At 37.9% G+C, this 13,677-nt stretch overlaps 2 protein-coding genes across 2 annotated transcripts; one reads left to right on the forward strand and one right to left on the reverse strand.

Moving 5' to 3' along the window:
* Positions 1–1,455: 1,455 nt before the first annotated feature.
* LOC148723905 (histamine H2 receptor-like) lies at positions 1,456–2,659 on the reverse strand. Its single transcript, XM_088733791.1, has one exon. The coding sequence runs from the start codon at positions 2,599–2,601 to the stop codon at positions 1,564–1,566; it is 1,038 nt and encodes a 345-aa protein (XP_088589917.1). The 5' UTR covers positions 2,602–2,659; the 3' UTR covers positions 1,456–1,563.
* A 7,516-nt stretch (positions 2,660–10,175) lies between these two features.
* On the forward strand, positions 10,176–11,654 carry LOC148723906 (uncharacterized). The gene is made up of 2 exons (XM_088734209.1): positions 10,176–10,809; positions 10,873–11,654. The coding sequence occupies exons 1-2, from the start codon at positions 10,269–10,271 to the stop codon at positions 11,652–11,654; spliced, it is 1,323 nt and encodes a 440-aa protein (XP_088590335.1). The 5' UTR covers positions 10,176–10,268.
* The last annotated feature ends 2,023 nt before the right edge of the window (positions 11,655–13,677 follow it).

The raw sequence follows: 13,677 nt of genomic DNA on the forward strand, positions 1-13,677 counted from the left end.
ACTAATCATTAGAGTGAAAAATTTTCATGGCTCAGGAGGCATAGGTACGATTCCCTCCGACAAATGACGAATTTGATGATTTGATGATATCATGGTCAATCTTGGCCAATAATGGCTTAATGTTAGGGTGAAGTTCAGTAGAATTCTCGTTCCAGGCGCCCGTTTCTCGAAAGTCTTGGTGACTTAACGGGCCCGAAGCCATGTTTAAAAATAAAAATTTAAAGGATAGGAAAGCAGGTTCTAGCACCCAAACCAGTCCTTCTATTTCTTTAGCTAAATAAATAAATAAATAAATAATGGACTTATATAGCGGTATATCCGACTGCACTATGGCGCTTTGCAATACTGAGTTAAAAAGATAATGACTACAATTGATTAAAGACAAAATAATTAAGACAAACAATCACCTAAAATCACAAAATATTTGAAAAGAGAGCTTTTTTAAAAAAGGTCAGTCTTCAGACTTACCTTACAAACAGCCAAAAAAAAACAGCCAAAGAAAAACCAGGCTGTCTAAAATGAATGGGCAGAGCATTCCACAACCGTGGGGCAGCCACCGCGAATATTCTGTCAATAAGTTAGTTTTATTGATAGTTTTATTGTATAGTTTTATTGTATCATTTTCAAAAGTTTTAAAATCCCCATCTGGAAAGAAAACAGAACAGCTTTACGGGCCCGTTAAGTTACCTGTACTTTCGAGAAACTCTTCAATTTAGCCAGACAATTCTAATCACCATGGAACGTTGATTGAGCTTCTTAGAAAACTTTTGACAATTTAATTTGGCTCCAAAATAAGCAACGACACCAGGTCCACTGTTGAGTCAAATTCGGAATGGGTTGAGGAAAAAAAAGAGAGGATCATGATCCTAAGTTTGTTACCTCAATACTTATCAAACAACTTTGCAACAAATTGATCTGAAGTTTGTCACCTGCTAAAACTGAATGGAGCAGAACTTTCATAAGCACAAAATGCTCCCTGATCACAGAATAATGATTAATTGTCATTTTGCTGTGAATGTGTGATTTACATTAGCATAAATAAAAGTATCTGGTGAGAACCATTCAGAAAAAAGGGGAAGATATTTTTGTACTCTGTTAAGGCACTCAATATCGTCAAAAATACGAATATTGTGTAATAAGTATTTTTAGGAAATCTACAATGATTTAGAGATAAATGCAAAACTGCTTAGGCCTTCTTCCGGCTGAAGCAGCTTCTATCAGCAAGCTGCAATAATAGATTTGACCTGATCATCCCAGCCGGGATCACTAAGTTGACACCAAATAACCTGACATCACCACATCAACTGATGCCATTTATAGAGAAGAGTACAACCTGCTCTACATCATTTTATTAACATCTCCATATAAGGCAACTGAGTAATTCCAAAAGCAAATCATAGAATTTAGGCAATGTGTGGAGGGTGTAGTACATATCAAGAGACTTTCGAACTAAGGATTGTTGCAAAGACGATTTTTTTATTAGATATAACACACTATTATTATAAAATTTGTTATTAAAGCACAAACCAAAGTTGCAGTCCATTTCATCAATCAATGGCAGAGTCATTTTTCCCCTAAGATGTCCTCGGGGCTCAGATGTTTATTCCCTACATCTCCAGAACTCACACCATTTCGTACCATTGAGCTTCGAGTTGAATTCAGCCCGGTTGTTCTTGTGCTCTCCTTCCTGTGTTCACTGGGTAACCAGCGAAAGCTACGGCGAAAGGCTTGGCGGAACTCTTTATTTCGAAAGTAATATATAAATGGATTGATTGCTGATGAGGTAAAAGCAATTGCCTCAACCCAAGGCCACACAATAAAATATAATCTATTAACTTTATCCCAGTCATTTATCACGGTATAATAGCAATCAACAAACAGAACAACAAAACTAGGCATCCATGCGATAATACAAGCACCTAAAACAAAACCGACTGTTTTTATAGCTTTAAAATTTTGAGTTGTAGAAACTCTGGAATTGCCGTTGGATATTGTGGAATTTTCTCCTGCTGATATTCTTTGAAATTGTTTTTTTGCCGATTTGAAAATAAAAATATAGGAACACGAGACTACAAGTACTGGAACAGCAAATGTTATAGATGCCACAGAAATCCACAGCACTGAGACATTAATGCTTTGCTCGCCATGTACTGACAACATCGAGAAAGGAAGACCCAGTGAAAATAACCACACCAAAATTATCACCGTGTAGCATCTTTTCTTGGTTACAATGTCTTGATAATGAAAAGGAAACCGAATAGCGATAAATCGGTCGATTGAAACACAGCATCTGTTGAAAGTAGTGGTGACGGTTGTGTGAATCCACAAAAATTCTAAAAAGAAGTTAAAAACGCTGTGAAATGTTAACCACCATGTGAAAATGACCCAAGCAGGGACTATCACCAACCCAACGAAAAGGTCAGCTACGGATAAAGAGGCCAAGAAACGGTTGGAAATTGTTCGTAGAGACTCATTTTTGTAGAATAGCCACAACGCAACTGCATTTCCAGCTACGGCTGCAATACCAGACAAGGAGAGCCACAGTGACAGAACGATGGACGCTGCACTGCTAAGCTGAACGTTTGGGTCGCTATCATTCATGGTTAGATGGTGGAAAGCGACAGCAGAAGAGAGAAATTAAGCTTGAGAAATGCTTGAAATTTTCCTTTCCTCTCTGCAAACCAAACAGATCTTTCTGAAACTTAAGTGTTTGGATGAATTATCATATCCCTGTCATCCAATATCCTTTCTTATTTACAGGCGCGTCCCATTGATCTTTAAAAGTTTCCGAAACGGTGACAGAGATAAAAAAAGACGACGAAAACATCTATTTCTAGGAAATGTTTCCAATCTTTGGCAATTCTTAATCCTTCTCTGTCTCTCATTATCGATGAAAGAGTCATCGCTACAATTCAAGTGATTTTGTGGAAAATTTAGAACCAAAATTAACAGAAAAGTTTCCCTTGACATGCAGGTGTTTTTTAACTAGAAACAGGATGTCTGTTAGGAAACTCTCAATTGGAATCCTCATAACACTAACAACTCCTGGTAAACAGTTAAATGGAGTTTCGTTCTAATCACAAAAGTGACAGCATTGATTCACACCGAGTTAGCGGGCGAATTTGATGCTAAATGTTGTAGTCTGATCATCTAACAACAGAAAACGTATATGTGTCTAGAATAATGGATGACTGCCAAAATGAAGCGTGATTTTAATCTGTCATTATTTGTTTTCAAAAGTAATTATCCTTCTGGGTCATAACAAACTCAGCTCTTAGTCTCCGGAAGATTTAATGACAAGCACTTTCGGAAGTCGGAAAAGACATTTGGTTTTTTTTTTTTTTTTTATGAAATACGACTAGACCAATGACTCGGCGATATCAAACGAACGTAAAAAAGTATCGTACCGTTGTAATTTTAGACATGTGCTATTACAGCTTTTCTTAGGGCTGGATATTCTTGTTAACTACCGCATTTAATAGAACAAAAAAATTTATGCTCTCCCTATAACTTCCTGAGAAGGATTAAAGGCCGATATAACTGCTTTGCCTGAGTTCTGTTTGCTGGGCTGGATAGATAGCCAGATAACAAGCCAAGATTGAACGTAAAGGACTATGGGTGAAACCCAAAGCCAGTTTATTAAAGAAATAAGTTCAATCAAAATGACAATTTTCCAAAACATAAAATTGTTAAGAATGTTACAAATTTGTTGAAACTTTGGCCCAGTAAAGGTGAGGGCAACCACAAACGCAGGCAACATGGCAACTGGGCAGGATTGGGAGGGGAAAGCTTCAGCTGGCTTGTCCACGAGTTTGAGGCAAATGTGCCTGATCCAATCAGAATCGCGCGTACGTGTGGTGAATATGGGATACCGCTGGCCACTTGACACGTGAATGCTACTATTACATAACAAGGAAAATAGTTCTGCCTTTTCGCAATAATGATACAACAATAATAAAAAGGAAGTTATAGGGAGCATAAAAATCCTATTTGCTGGCAAATATTTCATTTATGCTCTGCCTATAACTTCCTTGGAAGGTTTAAAGGCGATATAACTGTTTTGCCTGAGCTCTGTTTGCTGAGCTGGATAGATAACCAGATAACAAGCCAAGATTGAACGTAAAGGACTATACAATACAATAATTTATTAAACTCTCCCCTGAGGGGCCTTTCGAAGCTTGAGAGCAAATGTGGCCAAAAATCTAACATTTTCAAAATATTGTGGCAACAGCCGAAAAATCGATTCGGCTCATATTCTCAAGTTAGGTAGGCCTTATGGTGAAACAAGCACAATATACTTTGTTTGGCTGAATATCGATTTATTTTCGAGAAAATCGATAACAACTGAATTTCGCCAAAATGCCGCTTTTGAAGCTCAAAATTTCAGACGAATCTCGGAGCGTCGCGCCACCAATTAAATACACTTGGACCGATAAAAAGTACCAAATCTTAAAAAACAACATCAATACATGTGTTGACGGCAATTTGAGCATTTCTTGATCATTTATTTACACAATCTAATTAAATTTATCCGACCCTCTTCTAACAAGGTTAAAAATAGGTCAAAAGTAACCCGTTATTTAACTATGTGGTAAATAAAATAATCGACTGAAAATCTGGCTTTTGGAAGGCGAAGTGTGGTTCTTTTCGATCTCCAAAGGATATTTTGGGGTAATGATTCTGTGCGATTTAATCAACGTTAAAGTTGGATAAAATGAGCTGATTTGACGGTGCCGTCAGTTATTCCAAAATGTACACATTCACACGCAAACTCAATTGTTTTGCATTTTACATCCAGTCTACAGCTAATTTATCATAATATAATCTTACCGTTCTTATTGCTGTATCACAAAAGGTTATTGCAGTCCTGAAATTGTTGCATCGCTCCCATAATAGCGATATAACTTGACAAGATAGTCAACACCTCTTGATAATGAGTGTTTACAAAGCGTATCACGGGGTTTCTCCATTTCCATTTCGTTGAAAAGGAGGCTGTAATTACTTCACGTAAGAGATCTTTGTTTAAATGTAGTATTCAACCAAACCGCGAACCAAACGTTCGCGGAATTAATGTTGCTTGTTCAGAAACATGTTACTCGTGTACGGAATAACGCTAATTAATTCAAAATGAGGTCCCCTGTCGACAACTCCGCAAAAATACAACATTGGACTGTGAAGCACGTGGCTACAGAAACTATGGTCGAGTGTTACATATAGGAAACAGGAGTAAACAATTATTTAACTCCGTTCCTTATTTAGTTAATATAAATTTTTATTTAGTGAATTATTGTTTCGTTTGATAGAGCTCATTTTAGGACAAAAAGAACGAAAGGCAAACCTAGTTCGGTGATTAAAACCACTGCCTGCTACAATAAAACTCTATTTTACTGTTGAAGATTTAAACTTCCCTGCACTCTTACTTAATTTTCTTCGGTTGACGGTATGTTGTTTTCAAAATGAGTTATAGTCAAACCTATTTCATGAAATGCAGAGGGGTGTTTTCATCGTTAATCGCTGATACCACACTGAGTATCTATAAACACTTGGGGCTATGTGTGAGAAGGAACCGGTCGAGATGACAATTGCCTTGAATAGAGATCAGGATTTTAAATGACTTAAAAGTATTTTTTAAGACGCTGAAAGATTGAATCGTATTTTTTTTCTCTTCCTTACTATTTTAATCGCTATAGACTGTTTGATTAATTACAGAAGTTACCTTGAAACTGGCATTTTCGTTTACTAATAAAATAAATTGCAGAGAAAAGATTTGAACTCTGCAAGAAGATTTTGTGTCGTTCCTCCTGTAAGGATATCTGATGCTCGTTCAAAACTACAGTAAGAGTGCACTGTGACTCCGACAAACGATCCAGAAAACGGGAAACAGTAATTAAACCTCTTCTTGCTTGTTCAAGGTGGATTGAGAGCCATTCCACTTGTCTCGATTTTTCGGGCCAAAAGACGAAGTTGACCTAATTCTTAGCCAAGCAACCATATTCTCTCCTCCTGTTAACATACATACCATGACAATTTGTCCCTCGCCTAGTGCAAAGCTTGGTTTGGGGTAGACGAGAGGCTCTGAGTTCGAGGCGCCGAGTTCCTTTTGATGTATCAAACAATGCTCAATAATATATCGCCATATAAAGCATTGATTGGCTTTGGACTTCTTATTTGGACCACTTATTTGGACCACTTATTTGGAACCAATTTCGAATGGTTAAAAATCAAGTGAACTAGGAAGTTAATAGCGCAAAAATTGCGTATTATGAAAATGCCTTCAAGAATTGTTGTGGGGATCAAAGGAAAACATGGAAAACAATCAATGAACTGACCTCGCGAAAGTCCAATAAAACTGTTATTAATGAGAGGGAACATAATGGAGTAAATGTGGAAACCAAACAGATGTAGCAGAAATGCTAAACTCATTTTTTACGGAAATTGGACCAAGCCTTAGTAGAGACGTGACAGAAGTTGATAAATCCTTCGAAGAATTTCTTACTGAAACTGATAAAAATTTTGTTTTTGAAAAAACAACACCAACACATGTTGTTGCACTACTATCGAGGCTCTGCAAGTCAAAAGCGACTGGATTGAGACTGGATTGGATAATATTTCTGCGAAAGTTCTAAGGGAATGTCCTGATGTACTAGCAGAATCTCTTACTGATATATTTAATCAATCCCTAATGACTGGCAGCTTTCCCGATGAGTGGAAATCTGCCAGAGTCACCCCATTGTACAAAAATTCCGGGAAGCGCTCCAATCCAACGAATTATCGACCAATATCAGTAATTCCAGTTGTGGCCAAAGTCTTTGAACGGATAATCTACGATCAGCTTTATCATTATTTAACTAAAAACAACTTTCTCTCGTGCCATCAATCTTGTTTTCGGTCTTTGCATTCTACGCTCGCAGCACTTATCGAAGCTACAGATAGCTGGGCAGTGGATATAGACCGTGGTCTTGTTCATACTGTAGTCTTCTTAGACCTCAAAAAGGCATTTGATACAGTAGATCACGATATTTTGTTACGAAAACTGCAATACTATGGAATTTTTTGGACCAGTCATCAATGGTTTGCTTCTTATTTAGATAACCGAACACAGATTTGTCATTTAAACTCTTGTAAGTCAACTCCGAAATGTCTGAGATGTGGTGTTCCCCAGGGAACAAGTTTGGGACCTCTTTTATTTTTGATATATATTAATGACTTACCACATTGTTTGACATATTCGGAACCTAGATTGTATGCAGATGATACCAGACTGACGCTTGCCAGTACTGACCTTGAGCATATAAATTATTGCCTTAATCACGACCTTAGCAATGTGTACGAATGGCTCTGTGCTAACAAACTTACCTTGAATATGACAAAAACTGAGTTCATGCTTATTGCATCAAGGCAGAAGTTATCACAATTTACGGAAAGTCCCTCTCTTATTATAAAGGAAAACGCAATCGAACAAGTAACCTCCGCTAAATCCCTTGGAGTTTATGTCGATCTAAATATAAATCGAGAGTGTCATTGAAAACATCTTTAAGAAGATAGCTTGTGCCATTGGTACGATTAAACGAATTCGGTATTTCACTCCATTTAATGTTTTGATTAAAGTTTATAATAGCCTTATTCAACCACAAAACATTACATGGTATGACACCTGATTATCTGAGATTAAGATTTGTATATCGTGACAGTGTAAGTGCTTATCGTTTAAGGAATACCGGAAACAAATTAATTCTTCCAGAACCTCGACCTGACTATCTCAAGAGAAGTTTTTTGTACAGCGGACCTCAATTGTGGAACAACTTACCTGTAGACCTAAGACAAGCGTCTTCGCTGACTGATTTCAAATCTAAATTAAGTCGCCACAGTTTAAAGTAAGTTCTTAATTCTAAGTAAATTTTAGACACAGCCTCCATGAAAAGCAGAATTTTGTATTTATTTATTTCTTTTATTTGAATTGTTATTATCAAATTATTATTGTAGTTAGATAGATAGGTTTCTAGTATAGAATTAACTAAATCAACTGATGGAAAAACCGTGTATAAATAAAGTTATCCTATCCTATCCTATCCTATAAGAAGTAGTCATTCACTTCTTAAATTTATCATCTTGGAAAGAAATATTAAGGGGATAGGCAAAACATGGGTTTGTTTACTTTCTTTTTTCTTGTTAAATCTAGATGTCAGTCTTTTTCCAAAGGGCGTGAACATTCTGGTCTGACCAGATAACAGGCTTATGTTAAATTTGTCATTACGCATCAGCTACGCTCTGTAATATTTCGCCATATAATGCATTGATGGCTTTGGACACGATCATATTTGAGGGGGATAGATCACTGCTTACTTGGCTACCTTCTTGGGAAAGAATACTAAATAACTAACTAGTTGAGTTAATTTTTCAAAGCCACTGTTTCGTAAATGCAAGTACCGTATTTGACTGATGTAGGTATACCGACTCGCACTCGAGCCTGCTGTATCAGCTGGTGCAATGATTACCCGAAGCGTTTCTTGAGTTCTGAGATACGCAGAAATTGTTTCATTTCCAGGCGTGAGTTTTTTTTGGGACCACTGCCGGGAAAAGATGAGTGGGAATAATGTGAACGTGTGTTACCTGCGTCGTAGTCTTACTACCGGCACGAGTAACTTAACAAGGCACAGCAGCCTCTGGGGAAGAAACAGTACAGATGTAAAGCTGTTGAACGTTGGCTAGTACAAACATTTCAGTGAAAGTCGTGGTTTTCCAGGTTTGACAATTATAAAACTTCTTCTAAGTAAACAAATATTCAAACACTACACTTATCTCTGTTGCACATCTGCAATGATACATGATGGGCTATGCCCTTTGCAGATCTTTCGCTCTTTTTTGTCCTAAAATAAGCTTCATCCATGCAAGTACCATGAAACATTAAATTATAATACATTAGATCATGATTGGAGTTAGATAATTGTTTTCTCCTGTTTCGTATATGTAACACTCAACCTTAGTTCCTGTAGCCACGTACTTCACAGTCCAATGTTTTATTTTTGCGTTTTATTTCAGTAGACCTAATTTTGAATTAATTAGCGTTATTCCGCACACGTGAAACATGTTTCTGAACTAGTTACATTCCGCTAACATTTGGTTCACGGTTCGGTTGTGAAGATGTTTGGGTCCGGACCCGCAGTGGGAGGATCTCACGCCCCCCAGTGAGACTGGACTTATGATGGAATCACCCTACTGAGGACATTTTTTGTTGCGTTACTATTATGGTATATAAAAACATGTGCTTTTCGCTTGAAGTTATTTTAGTAGTCTGAACAAAATATTTTAGTAGTCGGAACAAAACATTTTAGTAGTCTGAACAGAACAGAAGTATTTCAACGAAATGGAAATAGAGAAACCCCGTGATACGCTTTGTAAACAATCATTATCGGGAGGTGTTGACTATCCTGCCAAGTTATACCTCTATTGAGGGGCAATGTAACAATTTTAGGACTGCAATCCTCTTTTGTGATATATATTTGACAGCAAGATGATATTATGTTAAATAATAGACTGGATGTAAAATGCAAAACAATTGAGTTTGCGTGTGAATGTGTACATTTTCGAATAACTGATGGTACCGTCAAATCAGCTCATTTTATCCAACTTTAAAATTTGATTAAATCGCACATAATCATTACCTCAAGAAATCCTTTGGAGATCGAAAAGAAAAACACTTCGCCTTCCAAAAGCCAGATTTTCAGTCGATTATTTTATTTACCCCATAGTTAAATAACGGGTTACTTGTGACCTATTTTTAATCTTGTAAGACGAAGGTCGGATAAATTTAACTAGATTGTGTAAATAAACAATCCAAAATTGCTCAAATTGCTGTCAACATATGTACTGATGTTGTTTTTCAAGATTTGGTACTTTTTATCGGTCTAAGTGTTGTCAGTTCGTGGCGCGACACTCCACGATTCGTCTGAATTTTTGAGCTTCAAAAGCGGCATTTGGCGAAATTCAGTTGTTATCGATTTTCTCGAAAATAAATTGATATTTCGCCAAACGAAGTATGCAGTGCTTTGTTTCACTATAGCGCCTACCCAACTTGAGGGTATGAGCCGAATCGAATTTTTGGCTGTTGCCCCCAAATGTTTGACCGTTGGTAACATTCGTTCTTAAAAGCTATCTTAATAATTACAATTCTTGGTTTTCACCCACGTGACCCCTAACTTGACAACCGTTGCTATCCGCCATGATTGTGTCCCTCAGGTGTAAACAAAAAGTAGCATGAGAGAGAGTGAATGCGAGAAAGCGTCATGATTCTTTGTATCTTTGGCAATTGTGGAAGCAAAAGTGGTCGAGATAGCATTCGTTTTTATTCTGTACCTGCTATTATCACTAATCAAGGCGAAGAGTTCGAAGAGTTAACCCGAGAGAGGAGAAATCTTTGGATTTCCGCGATAGGTCGTGCTGACCTGGAAACAAAGAATGTTTTGCAGAACGAGCGTGTTTGTAGTCGTCACTTCGTTTCTGGCAGGTCTGCAGCAAACTGGGACAGGTTCAATGAAGATTGGATTCCAACACGTCATTTAACCAAGAAAGAGTACAAGAAAAAAGATGCGGACGCCGCTGCTCAGAGGAGTGAGCGAGCGAAGGCCCGAAGGAAGAGTGCGATCGAGCGGCAAGAACAAGAGGCAGCCAAGAAGAGAAAATGTATCGATGGAAGCGAAGAGCGTATAATTGACATAGACTTTACCGCTCCACCAAGCACGTCAACTTCAGAGAGCGAAGAAAAGAGCGAAGCAATGATGCTAGATGAGTCTTGTGCGAGTGGCGAACAAAGTGTAACAGACACTGCTTCCCTCGTGTCAACTACGATAACAGTGAATGTCGAAACACAAACAGAAGAACAGACTGAAACGAGCACCGCTTCTCGCGTATCAGCAGTGACAAAACTGGACGCCGAAACACAAACCGAAAAATTTGACTACCTTCTGAATGCTAGGCAAAGTGGGTACAAGGCACCACATAAAGAATTTTTTGATACGGACGAAAAAGTTCGATTTTACACCGGACTGCCTTCTTGGGAAATACTCATGGTGGCGTTTGAGCATGTTGCCAAGTACATTACCCGCCGCACACAATCCCTGAACAGATTTCAGGAATTTATCATGGTGCTCATCAAGCTGCGGCTAAACGTTCCCTTTCGAGACCTAGCTTACCGGTTTGTGGTTTCAATATCCACAGTTTCAAGGATCTTTTCATCGTGGATGATGGTGATGGATGCCCGACTGTCTCCCCTGGTTTTTTGGCCAGACAGAGAAAGACTATGGGGGACAATGCCTATGTCCTTTCAGTATGCCTTTGGTAAGCAGGTCACAGTAATAATTGACTGCTTTGAGGTGTTTATTGATAGGCCAACAAACTTACTTGCCAGGGTACAGACTTTTTCTAATTATAAGCACCATAACACAGTCAAAATTCTTATTGGAATTACTCCACAAGGAACTGTCTGTTTTGTGTCTGAGGCTTGGGGTGGCCGCACCTCTGACAAGTACTTGACTGAGAATTGTGGGTTTTTAGAAAACCTACTTCCTGGTGACATGGTTATGGCTGATCGGGGATGTACTATTTGTGATAGCGTTGGGTTGAAACAAGCCAAGTTAGTAATCCCAGCATTTACTTAGGGAAAGTCACAGTTAGATCCTGTAGATGTGGAGCGAACAAGGGGCATTGTAAATGTGAGAATCCATGTGGAGAGAGTTATTGGTTTGTTGAAGCGAAAGTACACCATTCTAGAAGGAACACTGCCTACTGATTTTCTCTCTTCCAACCGCAGAGGAACTCCAGATACTAAGATCCCAATAATAGACCAAATTTTTGTAAGGGTTTGTTCCGCCCTTGTTAATTTATGCCCTCCAATAATTCCTTTTGATTAATCATTTCAGTCGCAAACTCTTTGAAACACCTGTTTTCTATACTTAGCATATCATTCTTCAACAAGAAAAGGGTATTTATAGCTCATTAAATGATGATAAAGTTTTTGAAATTTGAGAGCTGCTTGTTTGCAGGGAAAGCTGGTATTCAAGTTTTTCCAAACCCTGCAACATGATAATTCATTGTTACATGCACATCAAAATAAAACAGACAGTTGATATTAACAAAGGGAATAATCAGTAAATATGTATTGTCTTTTGACTTTTAACTAATCGTTGCAGTCAGGAGCCCATCAATGGCTCAACTAAAACTACTAGACTGAAATGAAGAGACCTTTGTTTGGAACATTTAGTATTTTGAAAAAATTACCAAAATAAACAAATATTACATATGATGCACGATCCTTCGCAGTAGATAGCGCTATTTAGGCAATAGCGAAAATCAAACCTGAAAAAAATCAGGCCTGTACGGGATTCGAACCCCTGACCTCTGCGATACTAGTGCAGCGCTCTACCAATTGAGCTAACAAGCCAACTGGGAATAAGCCGTTAAGTTGATTCGTAATAAACCCGTGATGATAAATCAGATACGATGAATATATGAAGTCCATATATTTTGAACTGTGGTATTGAATACGTATGATGCACGATCCTTCGCAGTAGATAGCGCTATTTAGGCAATAGCGAAAAATCAAACCTGAAAAAACAGGCCTGTACGGGATTCGAACCACTGACCTCTGCGATACTGGTGCAGCGCTCTACCAATTGAGCTAACAAGCCAACCGGGAGCTGGCTGTTAAGTTGATTCGTAATAAACCCGTGATGATAAATCAGATAAAATGAATATATGAAGTCCATATACTTAACATACTTAACATACTTAACGGCCTGCTCCCAGTTAGCTTGTTAGCTCAATTGGTAGAGCGCTGCACTAAAATCGCAGAGGTCAGTGGCTCGAATCCCGTACAGGCCTGATTTTTTTTTTTTTTTGTTTCAGGTCTGATTTTCGCTATTGCCTAACTAGCGCTATCTACTGCGAAGGATCGTGCATCATACGTATTTAATACCGCAGTTCAAAATATATGGACTTCATATATTCATTTTATAAACAAATATTGTTGACCTGAACTTTTCACCTGGTGAGACCCATTTAACCCTTGTTGAGTAGTAATTCCTAGAAATTATGCGATGTTCACATACATTAGCCCTGAAGCAAAATGTTTTGTTACAGAAAATATTCATACCTCCAACATGGAAGGTTTTACCATTTTGAACCCCTGAAATTCCCAATTAAGTTTCATACTTTGACTTATAAATTTTGGATTTTGTAAAACCCTCCCCCTTTGAATTTCCATTGACCTTTCATAGGGTGAGTATGGACATTTTCTGGAGCCACACAATATTAATTTGGGAAACTTATAAAAACTAAGAGTTTTATTGTTATGCCAAAGAAAAATATCTCACTCCTCTTTAATTAAACAGAATTGGTAAGACTCAAAAACATGGAAACATGCTCATTTTTTCTGTTCTTAAAACACGCAACTAAATGTGAACGCATTCCTTGAATGTCAAATGTCACATGGGTTGGATTTATTCCTAAAGCAAGGCATGTGGTAAAGGCAATGGTAAAAACGCGACATTCACTTCCATTTGTTTGCTGTTGCACGGAAAGAAAACTATAGACTAGCCAGTGTCCCACCGAGCAAGTCATTTGTCTGGTTTTCTACTTCTTGGGAAATGGCATCATGGTAGAGGCTGTCATAGAGATTTACAT

The sequence above is a fragment of the Stylophora pistillata genome, chromosome 9, assembly GCF_964205215.1.
Source record: "Stylophora pistillata chromosome 9, jaStyPist1.2, whole genome shotgun sequence".
In the NCBI taxonomy this organism is placed as follows: Eukaryota; Metazoa; Cnidaria; class Anthozoa; order Scleractinia; family Pocilloporidae; genus Stylophora; species Stylophora pistillata.

Bases quoted from the DNA above. Each gene is read 5' to 3' on its own strand.
- LOC148723906 (XM_088734209.1), top strand. From the start codon at position 10,269: ATGCGAGAAAGCGTCATGATTCTTTGTATCTTTGGCAATTGTGGAAGC. The intron at 10,810-10,872 runs GTGTAACAGACA...AAACACAAACAG, and splicing joins TTGTGCGAGTGGCGAACAAA to AAGAACAGACTGAAACGAGC.
- LOC148723905 (XM_088733791.1), bottom strand. From the start codon at position 2,601: ATGAATGATAGCGACCCAAACGTTCAGCTTAGCAGTGCAGCGTCCATC.